The sequence below is a fragment of the Metopolophium dirhodum genome, chromosome 8, assembly GCF_019925205.1.
Source record: "Metopolophium dirhodum isolate CAU chromosome 8, ASM1992520v1, whole genome shotgun sequence".
In the NCBI taxonomy this organism is placed as follows: domain Eukaryota; kingdom Metazoa; phylum Arthropoda; class Insecta; order Hemiptera; family Aphididae; genus Metopolophium; species Metopolophium dirhodum.
This window is the reverse complement of record NC_083567.1, coordinates 29243403-29260449: the sequence shown is the minus strand read 5'-3', so window position 1 is coordinate 29260449 and position 17047 is coordinate 29243403. Positions and strand designations below refer to the sequence as shown.

General features: G+C 30.7%; 1 protein-coding gene and 1 long non-coding RNA gene across 2 annotated transcripts in view; one reads left to right on the top strand and one right to left on the bottom strand.

Moving 5' to 3' along the window:
* The window catches only part of LOC132951237 (gustatory and odorant receptor 24), a 33444-nt gene that overhangs the window by 2376 nt on the left and 14021 nt on the right, over nucleotides 1–17047 (bottom strand). The window contains exons 2-5 of the mRNA XM_061023024.1: nucleotides 14054–14310; nucleotides 9322–9597; nucleotides 3455–3757; nucleotides 666–740 (exon numbers count right to left, since the gene is read on the bottom strand). Coding sequence (XP_060879007.1) covers nucleotides 666–740; nucleotides 3455–3757; nucleotides 9322–9597; nucleotides 14054–14188 — 789 coding nt within the window. The 5' untranslated portion in view covers nucleotides 14189–14310. The remainder of the gene's footprint in view (nucleotides 1–665; nucleotides 741–3454; nucleotides 3758–9321; nucleotides 9598–14053; nucleotides 14311–17047) is intronic.
* On the top strand, nucleotides 9512–14191 carry LOC132951238 (uncharacterized). The gene is made up of 3 exons (XR_009665311.1): nucleotides 9512–9616; nucleotides 12970–13028; nucleotides 13949–14191. It is a non-coding gene; the product is annotated as an uncharacterized LOC132951238 (long non-coding RNA).

Sequence of the window (17047 nt, the reverse complement as noted above, 5' to 3'; positions counted from 1 at the left end):
CTTTAAGTAGTAAAAAAAAATAATTTACATATATTTAATACTGTTTTTTGTTAATTATCGTCAAACGGCATCGATAGTGGTCGACGGTCGTATAGTATACTGATAAAATAACAATCTATTATTAGACCATTTAAACGCTATGATAATATTTTAATGTCATATAAAACTGTCAATAGTTAATTTAATTGGAATTTTAGCAATTTATGACTGAAAATATTTATGTTGGTATATTATAAAAAAATAATTGTTTTAAACATTTGTAAAATATATTGATACAATTTCGTAGGGGGGGGTCTGGATCTTTTGGACCTCCCCCCCCCCCCCTCGCAGATATGGCTATGTTTATAGATACTGTATAGATCATATAGAGTAACATGTACTCTATGCTATAGATAGATGGTAGGTATTAACGTGCAAGTTGAATACACTATATACACAAGCAAACGCTACTACTATACTAATAAATTATATAATATTATGTTCATTCCGTTCATCCATGTCACGTTATATTGTACGGATACAAAAGGAAGAAAAAATTTGGTTATATTCTATAGACCACGCCACTTTCGTCGGATAGCGGGATATCGCATAATATTATGTACCTATTGTATATAATATTTATACAGCGACGGGGGCGCGGCGTTTATCGTAAGCTGCACTTGTACCTGAATGTAATTAGAATTCGTCCATCTCGTCGACGATTTCATTTTCAATATAAGTAGTATCACGCTGTCAACGCACTGCGAACAAGATAGTATATGAAATTATGTGTATTAAAATTTCAAATAGATATTATTTAGTATTGTGGTTTTAGTATAGCCGTAAATCTATAGGTAATACCGGTATTGGAAAGTAATAAAGGTATACATAATTGGTATGGCTAGACTTCCAGAGGAAGGGTAAACTAACGCAGGTGTCGATGAGGCGTTTATTGCCGCCTAGGTGAGTTCATACAATGCGCCAAATTTTATTGAAAACAAAATTTTTGGCCGATGAATTTTCAAAGTTTGGGCCATACTTTTAATAAATTGCAACGGTTGAAATATTGCCTCAGTTCACCTCTTAGTATGTGTATCTCCCACAGCGACAATAAACTGAAGTCTAATAAATTACTAATTTATTATGACCTGACTCTAAAAATCCCTTGATCCCTGGACAAAACTAAAATTACTTCAGAACATTTTCCTAATTAAGTTACTGGTTACCCGTAATTTAAATAAAATCAAAGTACGTACCTATTAATATTGTTGTGTGGTATCATCGAAATTTAATATATATTAATATAGGTCTTTTTAATTATTATCACAGCTCAAATTTGTACTATTCGTATTATTTTGAAATATATCAATATTGATGTACTATCTATACCTACATCAGTTCTGAATCGATGATAGAAACAAATTGCTGGTTATATAACCTGGTCAGATTTTGTTGTACAGTACTATATTTACCACAGTGGCGTAGACAAGGGGGTGACGTGGGGGGGTCAGATCCTCTCCCCCATTGGCTTTTTATTACCTTAGTAAAAAGTTTTGAGAAGGTGAGGGATTTTCCAATTTTCCCCTCCCATTTAGCTATGTCGTTTTTTTTTTTTGATCCCTACTTTCAGAAATCATGTAGCCACTGATTTACCATGTCTATATGTTAATGTTAAACTGCCTTGACTTCAACGGTTTATGATTAGTGGAAACGCTTTTTTTCCATTTAAGAAATTATGTCAAAACATAAAAACAAAACACTTACAATGATATTCAGTATTACAATGTAGGCCAAAAAAAACTAACTAAAGCAAAATGCGTGGGTACCATTTTCAAAAATGTTAACCGAAGTTATCTATAGGTACTAATGTCTGATTTAAGACTGAAAAGTAAAACATTATAATATTTCCCATGTTAACATAAAGTACCTAACATAATAGATTTTTGAAAAACGACCATTTTCACGTTAGGTAGTTATGTAAAAATATTTAGACTAAATTAATTTTTAAAATATTGTATATTAATTATTAAGTGTACTGTGTAGGTTACATTATAATTTATACTGTACATAACCACATAATTATACCACACATGTATGAAAAGTGGGCAGTGGGTTCGTTTTTTTATTTTATTTACGAGTTTGCCCACAACTGATACAACTTTAGTTTTGTTTCACACTCGTATATAGACTAATAACAACATTCGTGCTTAAAGCACGTAATACGTTTTTGCATTAGTCAGTATTTTTGATGAAAGTAGAAAATTAAAATAGTTTAGCCGTATTTTGCTTTGTAGCTTTTCGTCCCTCAAATAGGTAGGCACTAGGCACCCATAACGATGGAAATGCGCCTAATATGGGCGTGGCCACATTTTGCGCAACCGCTCTGGACCTTAACTTTTCCAATAATATAGCAATATTAACCCAAATAAATTAAATATTGTGCATAGGAACCTAACCTACTATAAGTCATATCTTTATGCATCCATACAAATAATAATTCTTATCGAACTTTTTAAATTCAAGCTATAAAATGCATGTATAAACTAGGTTCTGGGTATACAGATATCTATAAAACATCAACAGAAATAATGTATAAGATCTTATCCACTTTAAAAAGAATTTAAACCTATGTAATTTAAAATAGAGAAAAATCGTACGATGATTATAATTTATCAATACATGTAATTATCATACATCAAGTCATAAAAATATAGTAATTCAAAGTGGTTGCTTATCGTATATAATATATTATAAAGAAATTACCCACAATTATGGGTAGGTTGTAATAGGTATACCTATGTACATACTATTATTGATACTATTAACGAGTGCCACAAAAAAACTATTATTCCTACCTATATATATTTTTTGCTGCAACAATTTCGCCCATAATCGCCATGTGCCCATGTAGGTAACCAATTTATCTACTGTATTCGATAACTTCAGTCTAGGCTCGAATTTAACTGTATCTTGCCCATCGCTGACTTAAGGTCATAATAATTAATATGTACCTTTATAGATAATTATACATATATATTATATACACACACTATCGAATGCATATATATAGGTGGAAAATGCCCAAGTATTATATAGGTAATAGGTACCTATACCTAAATAGATAAGTACACATACCAATATAATATCATAATACCACGGGGCCTAAATCATGGTGTTCGAAAACGGCCGTCAAAACGAATATATTTAGTCGCGTGTGATGGGTATAATATTGCCCTTAACTCATAATAGGAATTCGAGAAATTTTACCATTTTAGTCGCTGAGATACCATAATACGGTATATTATGCATATAGTGGGACGTCATCAAATAGGTGTCCATGTATGGTGCCTATGTATGGTACCTATGTGTGGTACCTTTTAACCTATGTATTATTATTATTCGTGCGCGGGATCTACGGAAACAATAATTATTATTATCATTAGGCGTATAATAGAAAATGACGGTAACCACTGACTTTTGTCGTCTGACTGTAACCGCAGTCGCAGTATATGTACAGCGACGTGGCGTTGCAGACGAGCGCGACAGCGGCGGACGCGAGCGCCTCGTACCTGCGCAGTGTGACGAGCGTTGCGCCCCACACGCCCAGCGCGTACACGCTCAAGATGACGGTGACGGTCGTGTGAAATATGCAAAACGTCACTGTGGCCGACATGTAATCGCCGACCCCGTGCACCAGCCGACTCATTTGCAGCCAGAGCAGACGGTAGTCTTCGATGGACCGGGCGCTGAATCTGAAATCTACGTGCCCGTCCAAGTCCTGTTGATGTACATAAAATATTGGTATTCCACCAAAAAGTCCGTGGTTAAAAAGCCCGAGGTATAAAAAGTCAACGGCGAAAGAGTCCTTTTTACCGGACTATTTTCCTAGGACTTTTACACTTCGGACTTTTTTACCGCCATTCACATATATGTCATATATTATACCTATATTGTTACACACTATACATATTATAATATAGAACATACTGTTTTTTATGATAATATAATGAAATATTATGTTATAAGACGTCAAACGTGTATGGTGTATTAGATTCTAAGCTTAGCGATGAATGTATTGTATTTACAATACATTTTTACAATGTTTGTTTTCATTCTGTCTGTCAAAAATTGATTTTATTTTTTGGTGTACCTTAAAAACTAATAACCATATGGAGTGAACATTTATATTAGCCTTTTCCATATATGATGAAATGTTTAAATATTTTAACTCTTTTTGAGCTATTTATAGTCTTGGTATATTTTTTTTTAAATTATTATCGATAAAAACTTTTTTGCTAAAAAACCTTGATAATTGAATGTATGCAAGGGTCCTCATATGTTGCTTTAATAGAAGTTCAAAAATATTAAAGATACATAAGCATAATTATTTTTTATAGGCATTTATAGACTATAGTGACAAAATTCATCAAAATCCTGAAAAATTGCAAATTATTTTTCAGTCGGAAATTCATAAAAGTTTTTCTACCATTAACAATAAAAAGAGTTTACCGGAAGTTATGCTAGTTATAGATAATAGAATAAGACCGGCTGAATACAATAGAAAAATCGGCTGATTCGTAGACCTGCTCGGATGGGGGACTGACTTAATGATTTTGAATAAATATATTTAATGATGTTATATAAAAATTGGCTGATGAAATTTCAGATTCTAACTTGTAAAAACATTAAAATTATAAAATTGTTTAGTTTATAAAATTTATAATTATTGTTCTTACATGTAAGAATCTGAATTTTCAACATCTGATTTTTTATAATACCATTTAATTATTTATAATCATTCACCATTCGGTATTAGTGGCTGAGAATTTAAGGTCAGTTGAATTTTGAGACACCAAAAACAGATTTGGGTTGATGGGGTGAATGGTGATGTGATATTTATAACATGTCGAAACGATATATGATTATAGTGGTCGAAATACTTAAATATACAAGATGATTGTGATAATAAATTAGTTATATTGAGTAAAATAAAAATTGATCGAACATCTTTTAATTTATAACTATAATAATGGACTAAGGATATATCTTAGTCCGTGAATATAATGAACACATATCTAAACAAAATAGTCAACATTTTTGATATTGCATATCAATTTGATAGGTTTACCTACATTTGTCATACATTTGTTATTGTTGATAAAAATACTATAAATATTATGTATTACAATTGATACTATATATTATTATTATGTTGGCAATTAATAATTAAAATCTTAATTATTAAGTTAAAAACGCGATCCGATTAATGAATAATACGAACTACCTATACGAATATTAATTTGAACTATAGCTACACAACTGATATTCTCGACATAGGTATAGTTATGATATAAGTTTTGTATAAATAAAAATCAAAAAAAATCCATGTTTTATAGAATCTGATAATGTTAATTAAATGGTCCGGGATGCCGCGTTTATGGGAAGTATATACCTAAAGCCGAGATCACAGCTAAGTCATATGTCGTGTCGTGTGGCTTTTATCGTTTTCTGATTGGCCGTTGTAATCCCGGTAATAACCGTGATCTACCGGGAAATTTCCAGAGTTGGGCCAAGCTCAACTCTTGCACACCACACGACAGACGACGTAGCTGTGGCCTGTGAACCCGGCTTAAGTGTAATAAGTAAATTTGGTTTATACTTTATATATTATATTATATCATGCACGATGGTTTCGTCTCATTATTTGAGCATTATACTTCCATATTATATTATTATGTATAATCGTGTGCGCACGGGGTATGCAAGGTAGCACTTGTTACTTGTATATACCTTGTTAACTGGATGGACTTTTTAAAACGATATAATATGAACAAAGGCCCGAAATAAAACTTTTTTGATAGAAAAAATAACAAAATGTGTAGGTTCAAATGTACAAACTATGTTCACCCGTGGCTTAATTATATGACAAGAATAAATATATGAAAGTATTATATATTTTCAATAATCAAGTTTTTATAAATAATGATTTTTAATGTCTTAATATTTCTATACATACATTTTTTTTAAAAACCTATTATTTTCTAGGTAATAATAATAGTATCAGTGGTAATAAAAATGGTTATCATAAATAATTTTAAGACAATAGTATTAGCATTTATTAATTGGTTAGGGACATTTACATTTGTATTTTTGGGGAGCACATTATTTATCATATGCTGCGACTAATGTTTGCTCAGTGGTCACGCCTTTGTGTATAATTATAGTGTGTATACTGTATAGGTACTTATTTTACTTTGTGCAGCCACACGTTAAATAAAATTCCTTATTTCAGTACCACGCATAGACATAATATTATCTATTATGCAGATATGTCTACTATTTTATGCACCTACATGAGATATTAAAATGGATTTAATTACAATAAGGACGCACGGTTAAAATGCGTGAATCGAATTCGCGTCATCTGTTAGAAACTAAATAATATATTATATATATTAATATATAGGTAAATTGTGTTTCTCTTATTAAATAGTACCTAACACCGAAATTTCAGCCCTATAACTCGAGAATGAAATGAGAATTTTTGAAGAAAATAAATATTATATGCAATAAAACTCACATTTTGGGCCAATTTTCAAAATTATTTCCCTACGGCGTACCGCGTACGGCAATACAACTTCAATGATTTTTATAAATGGATAGGTACACTGCACATTATTATTATTACGAAATTCGAAAACCCCTGTTCATCCAATTTTGACGTGTTGGTAAGTCTCAAAAACTGACTTACTTACAGCAATATAAATTTTAAACAAATACTGTTGCTTTTTCATTTTTATAGATAAATGTAAAATACGTCTTGACAGTAATAAACTAATAACAGTTGTCAGTTTATGGGTAGTTTCTATTATTTATTACTATATAATTTTTCGTGCCCTTATCATCGGGCGCTTTTATTTTGTCATATTTCATTATTTTTAGCAATATTTTTTTTACGTAAAACAAAAGTGAAATATCTTCACATTTCAAAACCCTCGGGCAACTTCAACAGGAAACATTAAATATTGATGCAAGTCAGTAAATATCGTTGAAATAGAAACAATAAGTTTATTGAAAAAAATTCCAATTTAATAACAACAATATGTGTTGCCGTTTACAAAATAACAAGTTTTATTGCACTTGTGCACACTGGAAGGGTAACAATTTTGAAAATTGGCCCAAAAGGCGTATTTTAGTATAATTATTGTCCTCTCAAAAGTAACCACCATTTCAATATACCGCCATCATACGGCTGAATTTTTTTTTGTTTCTATATTGGTACTTAAATGAAACGATATGGTATATCGATATACCTAATTTATAATCATCAGACGCTGTAATAGTAGTAGGTATATGTAGGTATTGGCTATTCCACAGTGCCTATTCTATTTTACACTCATATATAATATATCATGCAGAGCAGTGCCGAGTAACACTCTATACACATGTATATTCATCTGTATAAACGATGCATATAGTCATGTAGGTACCTATATATCCTACATTAAGTCCATTGACCATTACATTAAATATTGATGCAAGTCAGTAAATATCGTTGAGACAGAAACAATAAGTTTATTAGTCAAAGTTTATTGAAAAAAATTTCAATTTAACAACAACAATTGTGTGTTGCCATTTACAAAATAACATTAAGTTCTATTGACGACGGAAGGGTAACAATTTTGGAAATTGGCCCAAAAGAGGCGTATTTTAGTATCACTGTCCTCCTTAAAAGTAACCGCCATTTCAATATACGGCCATCATACGGCTGAATTTTTTTTTTTTGTTTCTATAAAGGTACTTAAGTGAAACGATGCGGTATATCGGTATACCTAATTTATAATCATCAGACGCTGCAATGGTAGTAGTTGGTATACATAGGTATACCTATTTGATATTCCACGGTGCCTATTCTATATATTGTGCGGAACACTCGTATAATATATCATGCAGAGCAGTGCCGAGTAACACTCTATACACAATATGTATATGCATCTGTATAAACGATGTATATAGTCATGTAGGTATCCTACATTATATTATGTTCTGCAGTCTATTCTTTTATATGCGTATATATTCCATTGCATTGTGTTTAGTCGAAGCCGTATTATAGGTCATTGTATATACATATAGGGACGACGAGACGGGTCCCAGGGTGAAATAAATAGATGGAGCGAATAACCTAACATATATATATATATATATACATGTACATAATATCGTTATAATATATATAATGTGTGTATGGGAGCCGGCATGACATATAGCAGCTATATATATATGGCTCGTATTTCTGGTGTTGGAGTGGCTTTCCGGGTTCAAAACACACCCACTCACCCATTCGCCCACTTTTTTCCTTTTATTATTTTTATGTTTATTCATTTGCAGATTATTTTATTTCTATAATAAAACATCTGCACATTAACTAAAAACCATATAGGTAGGTCATATCCACCCCTAGCCCACACATAAAAAAGTTGAATTCGATTATAACTATACATATAGGCATAATAGCAACAAGCAGCTATAATATATAAGTACATATAATACGTCATAACTCATATTATTATTGCCTAAATTTTGATTGATTAATTTGATCAATATTGACGTATCATATAACGATTGCCAATTTGTACAGAAAAACTGGAAAAACATATTAAATTAAAAATCGAAAAAAAATAATTTAATAAATTATCTTTAGGTAGGTACATAGTATTATTAATGTATATAAAGTCGTATAATGTACGCATTAAAACTAACAAAATGACAAAAAAATGATAAAAAAAATGCAAAATAAAAGTTTCACCGCTGAAGTATCTGTCACGAAACGTTATGTACTTCAAAAGCATTGTCTAAGATTACCCCCCCAAAAAATAAATGCACTTTGCATTGAAATCCTGGCCCTACATATTATAATATACATTTCAGCATTCAGCATCCTGAGCATAGTCTGAATCTGTGCTCAAATATAATATTATATACAGAGTGATGAATAATATTTCAATATTTGTATCAAAAATAATACAAAAAAAAATGTTTACTTAATTAAAAATGAAAAAACCACGTCGGATAGGTCACTAGTAACTAAAAAAAAACCATTACATATGAAAAAGGAAAATAATAAATGTTTCGTATCTGTTATATTATAATATATTTTGACATTCAGGAGGGACCATATAATATTATGTAAATTTTGTATTACCTATAGGTATATAGGGAATAACCTTTTCATTCATAATAATAATAGTCTGTTAACGGTAAATCACTGCTTTCCACATATAAGTATAGGAAATATTACAATAAGGCTTGTAATTTTTGCATTTCATTTATTTAATATTGTACCGTTTGTAATTTTTTCTTGTAGCCGTCGATTGTCGCCTCGATCACGATTGCACCCACGAACCAAAATCCCGCGATGAAAACCATGATCGAAATGCTTTTTATCGCGCAAACGAGTACAAACACGTCGCTCATGGTCGATGACGAATACGAGCTGATTGCAACTCCAGTGATCGACAAGAACACGAGTATAGATCGATAAATCCTGTTCACCCGTTTCTCGACGATTGCGATCATAGCAGTACCATCTGAATCGCCGACCACTCTGTTGTAATTGGCCTGAGACAACATTAAAATGGTAATAGGTAGCAGCAATAATATCATTGATCAAATATGATGACAATCGTGCCGAGTGATTCACCAAGCATGCTTAAGCCCTTTATTCCCTTTAATAGTGAATTTATTCATTTTTTTTTTTTGAAATACTTGAGATTTTTGTACTACTCAAAGAGTGTCCTGTGGCGATACATACTTTCTTTTCCCCTCATTTTTCCTGTAAATTATTTAGTGAATAATTTATTTTGAAAATGTTGAGGTTCAAAGTTCAAAATTCAAACGAGTAGTAGTTTCTCAGTTATTAAAATATGTTTATAATGAAGATATTAATCCTTAAATATGGTTTAACGAAAAATATAAAATATATATTATATTAGTACTTATTGGATCTAGTATTTCATATTTATTATACTTTGACCGTTTTTACAAATATTATAATTGTTGATGGATTAACATCAATTACATATTAAAAATGTTTAAATCACCGCCACAGCCCCCATATTTTCAAAACCCATTATACATGGACCATTCTCCTTTGTACATAAAGTTAAATCAACTCAAAAACTACTCGTTCAACATTTTGATTTTTAAATGTCAACATTTTCAGAAAAATATTTCGCTAAATAATTTACAGTTGAAAAGGGAGGTTGTCATTTTAAAAACAGTAGTTTGTATCTCCACAGGTCACTAATTAAGTAATATATAAAACATCTCAAGAATCTGAAAATATGGTAATTTCGGAATATTTAAAAATTTCGAAAATGGGATTTTGTATAGTTAAATTATTGAAAAAATATGGGTAAATCACTCTGTATAATATGGTAATATATTTCTAATCGATTGATTACAATTTAAATATTATAATAAAAAAACTATAATGTAGGTACACAGTACACTTATACCTAACACTAAACTGTAAACTTATGGTATATTTATAAAACCAGTATTATATATTTTTGCAAAATACTTTCAGCGAAGTACTAATATGTCAAAAATTACAGCCATGGAAGGTCGGTCTTGTGACGCCTTAAACCTTATAGAGTTTTATGGGAAATGAAAAATACGATTGCCATATTATTATTGTGCATTCATAACCTTTTTAACTTTTTATGTTTTTTACTTTCATATTCCATTAGAAAAGGTCCATTCCTCGTATATTTTATATCATACAGGATATAGCATGCAGGTTGTTATTTGTTATTTGTTAACAATGAGTTTTTGATATTTGTTTTCAATTTCAAGATTTATTTCAGTTTACTGTGTACCGGCGAGTTTTCAATATCGTGAAATTGATTTTTAAAAAATATATAAAAATAAATATTTGCAAACGTACCGTAAAAATGTAACGAGTAAATAAATAATGATATTTATTAAAAATTTTTTTTTGGCGAATTTTACCTGTTTTTTGCCTCACTCCTCCCCCCTACACCCACGCATCTTCGTCTGATCGAATTGAAAAATGGGCTGATATTTACTATGTTGCATAATGGCCCGCGCCCGCTAGTTGGCCAAAGCTTATCCATACATTGACGGCCTCGGATCAAGTTATACATTGTTGCATATCATTTCCGAGCGGTTTTCACGAAATTGGTGCTAAGTTACTGGTAAGTAAACCAAAAAAGTCGATTAAAAAAATACATTGGCCAACAGATTCCCGTACCTAGCTTTCCAACAATGACCAACTGATTTAATGGAACGATAAAAATTCTTTATGTATATTACACTGTTATAAGCTTACACAATCACGCGGATGTCTTGCGACGGCGACTGTACGCCATCAGTATGATTTGAAATCTTCGTTTAAACCATTCAGAACCAATACGTTGTTGTTAAAACAATTTAATAATATCTTTTTGACCATTCCACGATTGATGACCACTATAGGTAGGCGTACGTATTAAAATATAATGAACTTTATGCCGTTCCGAATTTTTATTATATACTAATTATCATGCTCATGCCACAAAACGTAAAACTGGTTCATTCATCTCTAAATTCGGCCTTGTTGATATAATTATTATATAATATTATAATATTATATCGGTGCTTTTATCAGGCTCTTGTTTGGTCAAAAATTATTGTTTATTATTATTATAATATTATGTTATCAGTCGACGTATTAATGTATTATAATATCTATTATTTATGTTTACAATGTGTAGCAATAATAAGTATGTTTAAAGGAGGTAGATATTCGTTTGTAAAGTAAATAATCTGTGTGTACTTAATTGGGAAATGTAATATTTTTTTATGAATACATTCGAATAAATAAAAAAAAACTACCTAACCAAAAAAATAATATGTGAAATATGTGATAAAACAATTTTCAACAATTTTGTAATATGATTAAATCCATTTGTAGTTGGTAAAAATTAAAATATATATTTTGAGTTTTTATTTTTCCAATTATTTCCACGACGATGGTTAATATTAATGTAGATAATATTATATACTACACCATGTATAATGTATACATATTTTAACGTAAACTGCAATAATAATAAACATTATTCACATAAAAATCATATTCGTTCATCGTTAAAGTGATATAATTTTACAAAGATTTTCGTAAAAATTAGATTTATATGACGCAATTTGTAGAATGTCTAGTGGTTTAGTATAGACTTGCCACTTAGTATTTGATGATGATATCTTAGGTTTGCAGCGACTCAAGTTTAAAAACCCAAATGCCACTGCAGTGGTGACTCCCATTACGTTAAGTAATTTATAATATTAAACTTACATAATGTTATTATGTAAATGTAGAAAAAATAACATAATGGAAAATATACGAAGCTGTTTAAACATTAAATAAATTATTGTTGAGAAACTGAAATAAATGTGACATTTTTGAGGAATGTAAAATTTAGGTACAGTACTATAATATACTCGTATATTTATACATAGGTATAAATGTATTTGTAATAACAATTATCATATCATGAAATATTACGAGTTACAACTAAGTGAAGGTTAATGTTAAGTTATTTATATAACCACGTGAATCTATCCTACAATACTCAAATGTTAAAATCAGAATTTTTTTTTCTACATTTGTATGTACCAAGATAAAAACAAATATGAATAATGTATAGTAATCAATACATTTTTTTATAGATTTATTACTACCACAAAAAAAAAAATAAATAACTAAAACATACATAGGTACCTATATTTAAAAAAAACTATTTAATACTACTTTTTAATGCTAAATTAAATATACATAACTGCATATTTTTAATTTATTAATTAAGTAAAATTTAAAATTATTTAAATATTTATTAGTCTTTTCGGTTATAAATAATAAAAGTTGGTCACGACTCACGAGCAATGAGTGTAACACAATAAAATAATATTAGGTAATTAACTTTTTAGGAGAAGTACTGACAACATGGTTCCTTCTCCGGTCCTCGATATCACGGAAAAAAAAAAAGGTAATTAACTTGTGACGTGACATTATTGAACAATTTTGTTAGTCCGTATAATTATATAATTAATTTGCATAGATGCATGTATAATGTAAAAATTTAAAATATTATTAGCAGTATTCTAAATGCACCTTTATTTTAGGTAGATACTTGCAAAATAATTGGTAGCTATGATTTAAATACATAAGGTACTGCACGTCGACAAGAAAATTTAAATTTTAAATAATACATAATTCATAACACAATGTATGAATGCAATTTTTGGTTATAACATAATATAATTTTTTAATTTTAATAAGGAATATATAACAAATACAATATTGTATATTTGAGGTAGGGTATAAAAACATTATTGGGGTTGCGTTATTGAGAAGCCACCCATTAGTGATACTTGGCTTTTATTGATACGTTAGACTGTTAGAGGATTAAGTAAGAAGTTCACGACGTCGTTTTTTTTAATTTATTCGTAAGATTTCCAGGAAGTGAAGGGATATGTAAGTCGTTTATCAACGGATTCCGGTGGTTTTCTAATCTAGCAAAGGCGTTTACAAAATATTGCTGCATAATATGAATTGAAAATGTTGTCTGAATCAATTTAAATTTAAATTAAGTGACTTGAATTCTAGTTTAGGAATTCGCGTAATATTGAGGATACTTTCACTCGTGTCCTACGAAAAAAGTAAGGGACGTTTAACAATAATGAAAATATCATGCTTATGACGTTCAAATTTTCTTTTATAAGTATAGGTACCTGTCAAGAAAAAAACGATAATATTATCATATAATACCTACCTGGAACAGAAACATTTATATATTATTTTTAGTTCGGCGAGTGTGGGTTGCCTACTTTTCGCAGAGATGCCGATTACACTAAATTACATTATCATTATAATATTATGTAATGATAATTTATATTATTATTGCAGTGTTTGGTCGACTTCGATAAACTGCACGAGGAACCACAACAACCACAACAACAACAACAACAACAACTGCAATAATACAAATATGCGACTTGATGGCATCCTTACTTGGAACAGTCGCCACTCATGCAGGTAAGCCTGGAGCTTGGTCGTCTCGAACCACATGATGACGGGCACGACGGCGGACGGCGCGACCAACGTGGCGCATGCAAAGTTCAAAAGTATGCGATTGAAGTTGGTCATGGTCACGGGAGATGGTAGTCGGGACAGCGTCTGGACAGCCACGACGGTGGCGTACCCGAACGCCACGCCCGAGACGAGCGTGTACACCGAGGACGCGGACACGATCCTCTTGCGGAAGACTCCTGCGGGAGCAAAGCGGATTTTAAGTCACCGGGCCGTCATTTCTGCGGTTTTACAATATTTTCGGTGTCAATGTACGTTTGAAAGCCGTTTTTAAATCGTTACCAGACCTATTAAAGTTGTATACAGGTCATCCGGTCACAACAGTTTATTGTATTTTATTCTCTACTCAATATATTATGGCATATAATATCTGCAGTATATTATACGGACATACAGTCTACATATGCACAGATTCCTATGCCATACAGTTATATCTATATAATAATATTATAAGTAATATCAACATGTAGGTACCTGTATGGTATAGAAATCTAGTATACCTTCCAGTGAAGTATTATAGCAGTCAGTGTATACAATATGTAGTAGGCAGGCGGTAAGACTTAAAATACTATAAATAACCAAAAATGTCATTTTCGAGCCACGTCTAGACCAAGGATAGGTACATTTGAAACACGTGTTCCCGACAATTTTCTGATTTTCCGTCATAAGCGTAATCGAATGTTAGACGTTAGCATAATATGTTTCTGACAAATGTATACTGCTCTGGACGTGACTAAGACTTTATTATTCGTTTTTACATTTTGTTTGGAAATTATAAATTTTTTTTAACACACGTTTTAACGATTTTAACTTTTAGTTCATGTCTCTTAGTCGTTGCGCCACGTAAAAATATTGTCTTTTTTATTATTATTTGTGCTTTACAATAAAATAATATGGGTAGAAAACACTGTTTTGAAAGAACGTCGCGGTCGTTCACGAATGCACATTCAGGCGTTCACGTTCATATTTGTTTTCAACGTGAACGATGTTTATAATGTTTATATATTTAATGAGTTTGAACAATTTTTAAGACGTTGAAATGTATTTAATATTTAATAAATACTTATTGATAATACTATTACAATCTTTAATATATTACGAATTATAAAAATAAAATACGTTAAATTCCAATGCGCACACGGCTCAACATAAAACAACAATAACATTATGATTTCTACGATTTTGTATTAGTATTGAAACGATACATAAAAAATAAAATAAAATCAACGATTAAATTAACGCATTCATTTTTTCAACGAACCTGAACGTGTTCATTTGAAAAAAATATGAACGTGAACGAGTTCCTTTTTTAAGCACTGAACGTGAACGTGAACGAATTACATTTTTAGTGAACGTTCCGAATATAATCGTTCGGTATATAATAATAATATTATGTATTACTATTATCAATTTTCTCTTGATAATATTGGTCAATTGTGAGAGTTCAAATTTCGTTTTGCAAATTTTTTCACGAAGGAAGCAAAAAGTTACAAATCAGTTACTGCACTACAAATTATGAAAAAAACGTTTGAGGTATTGACGACGATGTGATAGAGTTACGTGTGCATTTGGTATCATCAATTTTGGTATAGCAATTACGACGGAAGTAATGTTGCACATTTTTTTTATGCTGATTGGCGATACCAAAAAGTTGCAAATTAGTTGCAAAATATTGGCACAATATCTGGACATGGTGGGGCCAACTTCCCACACGTGAGTGTTGGACCACAGCAAAAATAAATTTGAAAAGTAAAAAAACATACGAAATATACTGACTCAATATCAGATTTAAAACACACACCAGCGCTTAAATGTTAATTTTGGAAATATGGAGTAGGCTTTTTACAAAAAAAATGCCCAAAAAAAGGGTGTTGCCCCTCAAAATTTGACGCATCTGCAGGACTATGATTGCTAGGTACAATAACCACTGCAGTGAACTGTGATTTAATGAAATGTGGGGAGGGGATGTGCCTGTCTATACGTTGCAGTATAGTCGTCATTAGGTAAAATGGTATAATAATAATTAGTGTAATATGGGTAGGTATCGTATTTCCGTAGTATAATGTTAGCCAGCTATAGCAGGGCTGAAGGGCGCGGCTGCGCGTGATATTGTATACGGTAGGTACAGTTCGCAGTGGTTTTATTTTTTCTAATTTATATTTTTACATTTGTTATCCTCTCGGATCGTTTTTTTACCAGGAAAATACGAGTTGGATGTAAAAAAATAAAATTAAAGCGTTAAAAAAAAGACATTACTCGCAAAAACGCTTCGCGTGGCCCGTCACAGTTTCGAAAGCCACGACTATTAAATATCGGTCTCCGCATCAAAATGGTAAATGCACGAAGAGTACACGGTTATTGTGTTGTAATAATAATAATAATAATAATATTATATACGACAATAATGATAATAATAATAGTAACGACGATTACGGTGATAATGATGATAATATTAATATTAATAATAATAATAATAATAACAGCAAACGCTGCCACAATATTATTATAATGGAGATGACAGCGGGGTGCGTATTTACAAAACGTCGTTCTCCGGGACAATAATAATAGAATGCAGTGTTAACAATAATTGGTGAATAATTATTATTATGGTATATACTAAATATATAGTAATTATATATATACACTATAGCTAAACTTCCCGGCTTCGCCCGTGCACAGTTTTGTATGAAAATCTAATAGCTACAATATATTATTAAATAACTTAATTTATGATATTTAGTATTTACAAAATACGATTGTGTGTACAGATTATGATATTATAATAATAATAAAAAATAATATATTAGCATGCAGTACGTCCTATATACGAATTCTTATTTTTATATTATAGCTGAACATTTTTGCTTGATGTACACTAGGAAAGCACTGAGTATTTATACGTTTATATATATCACT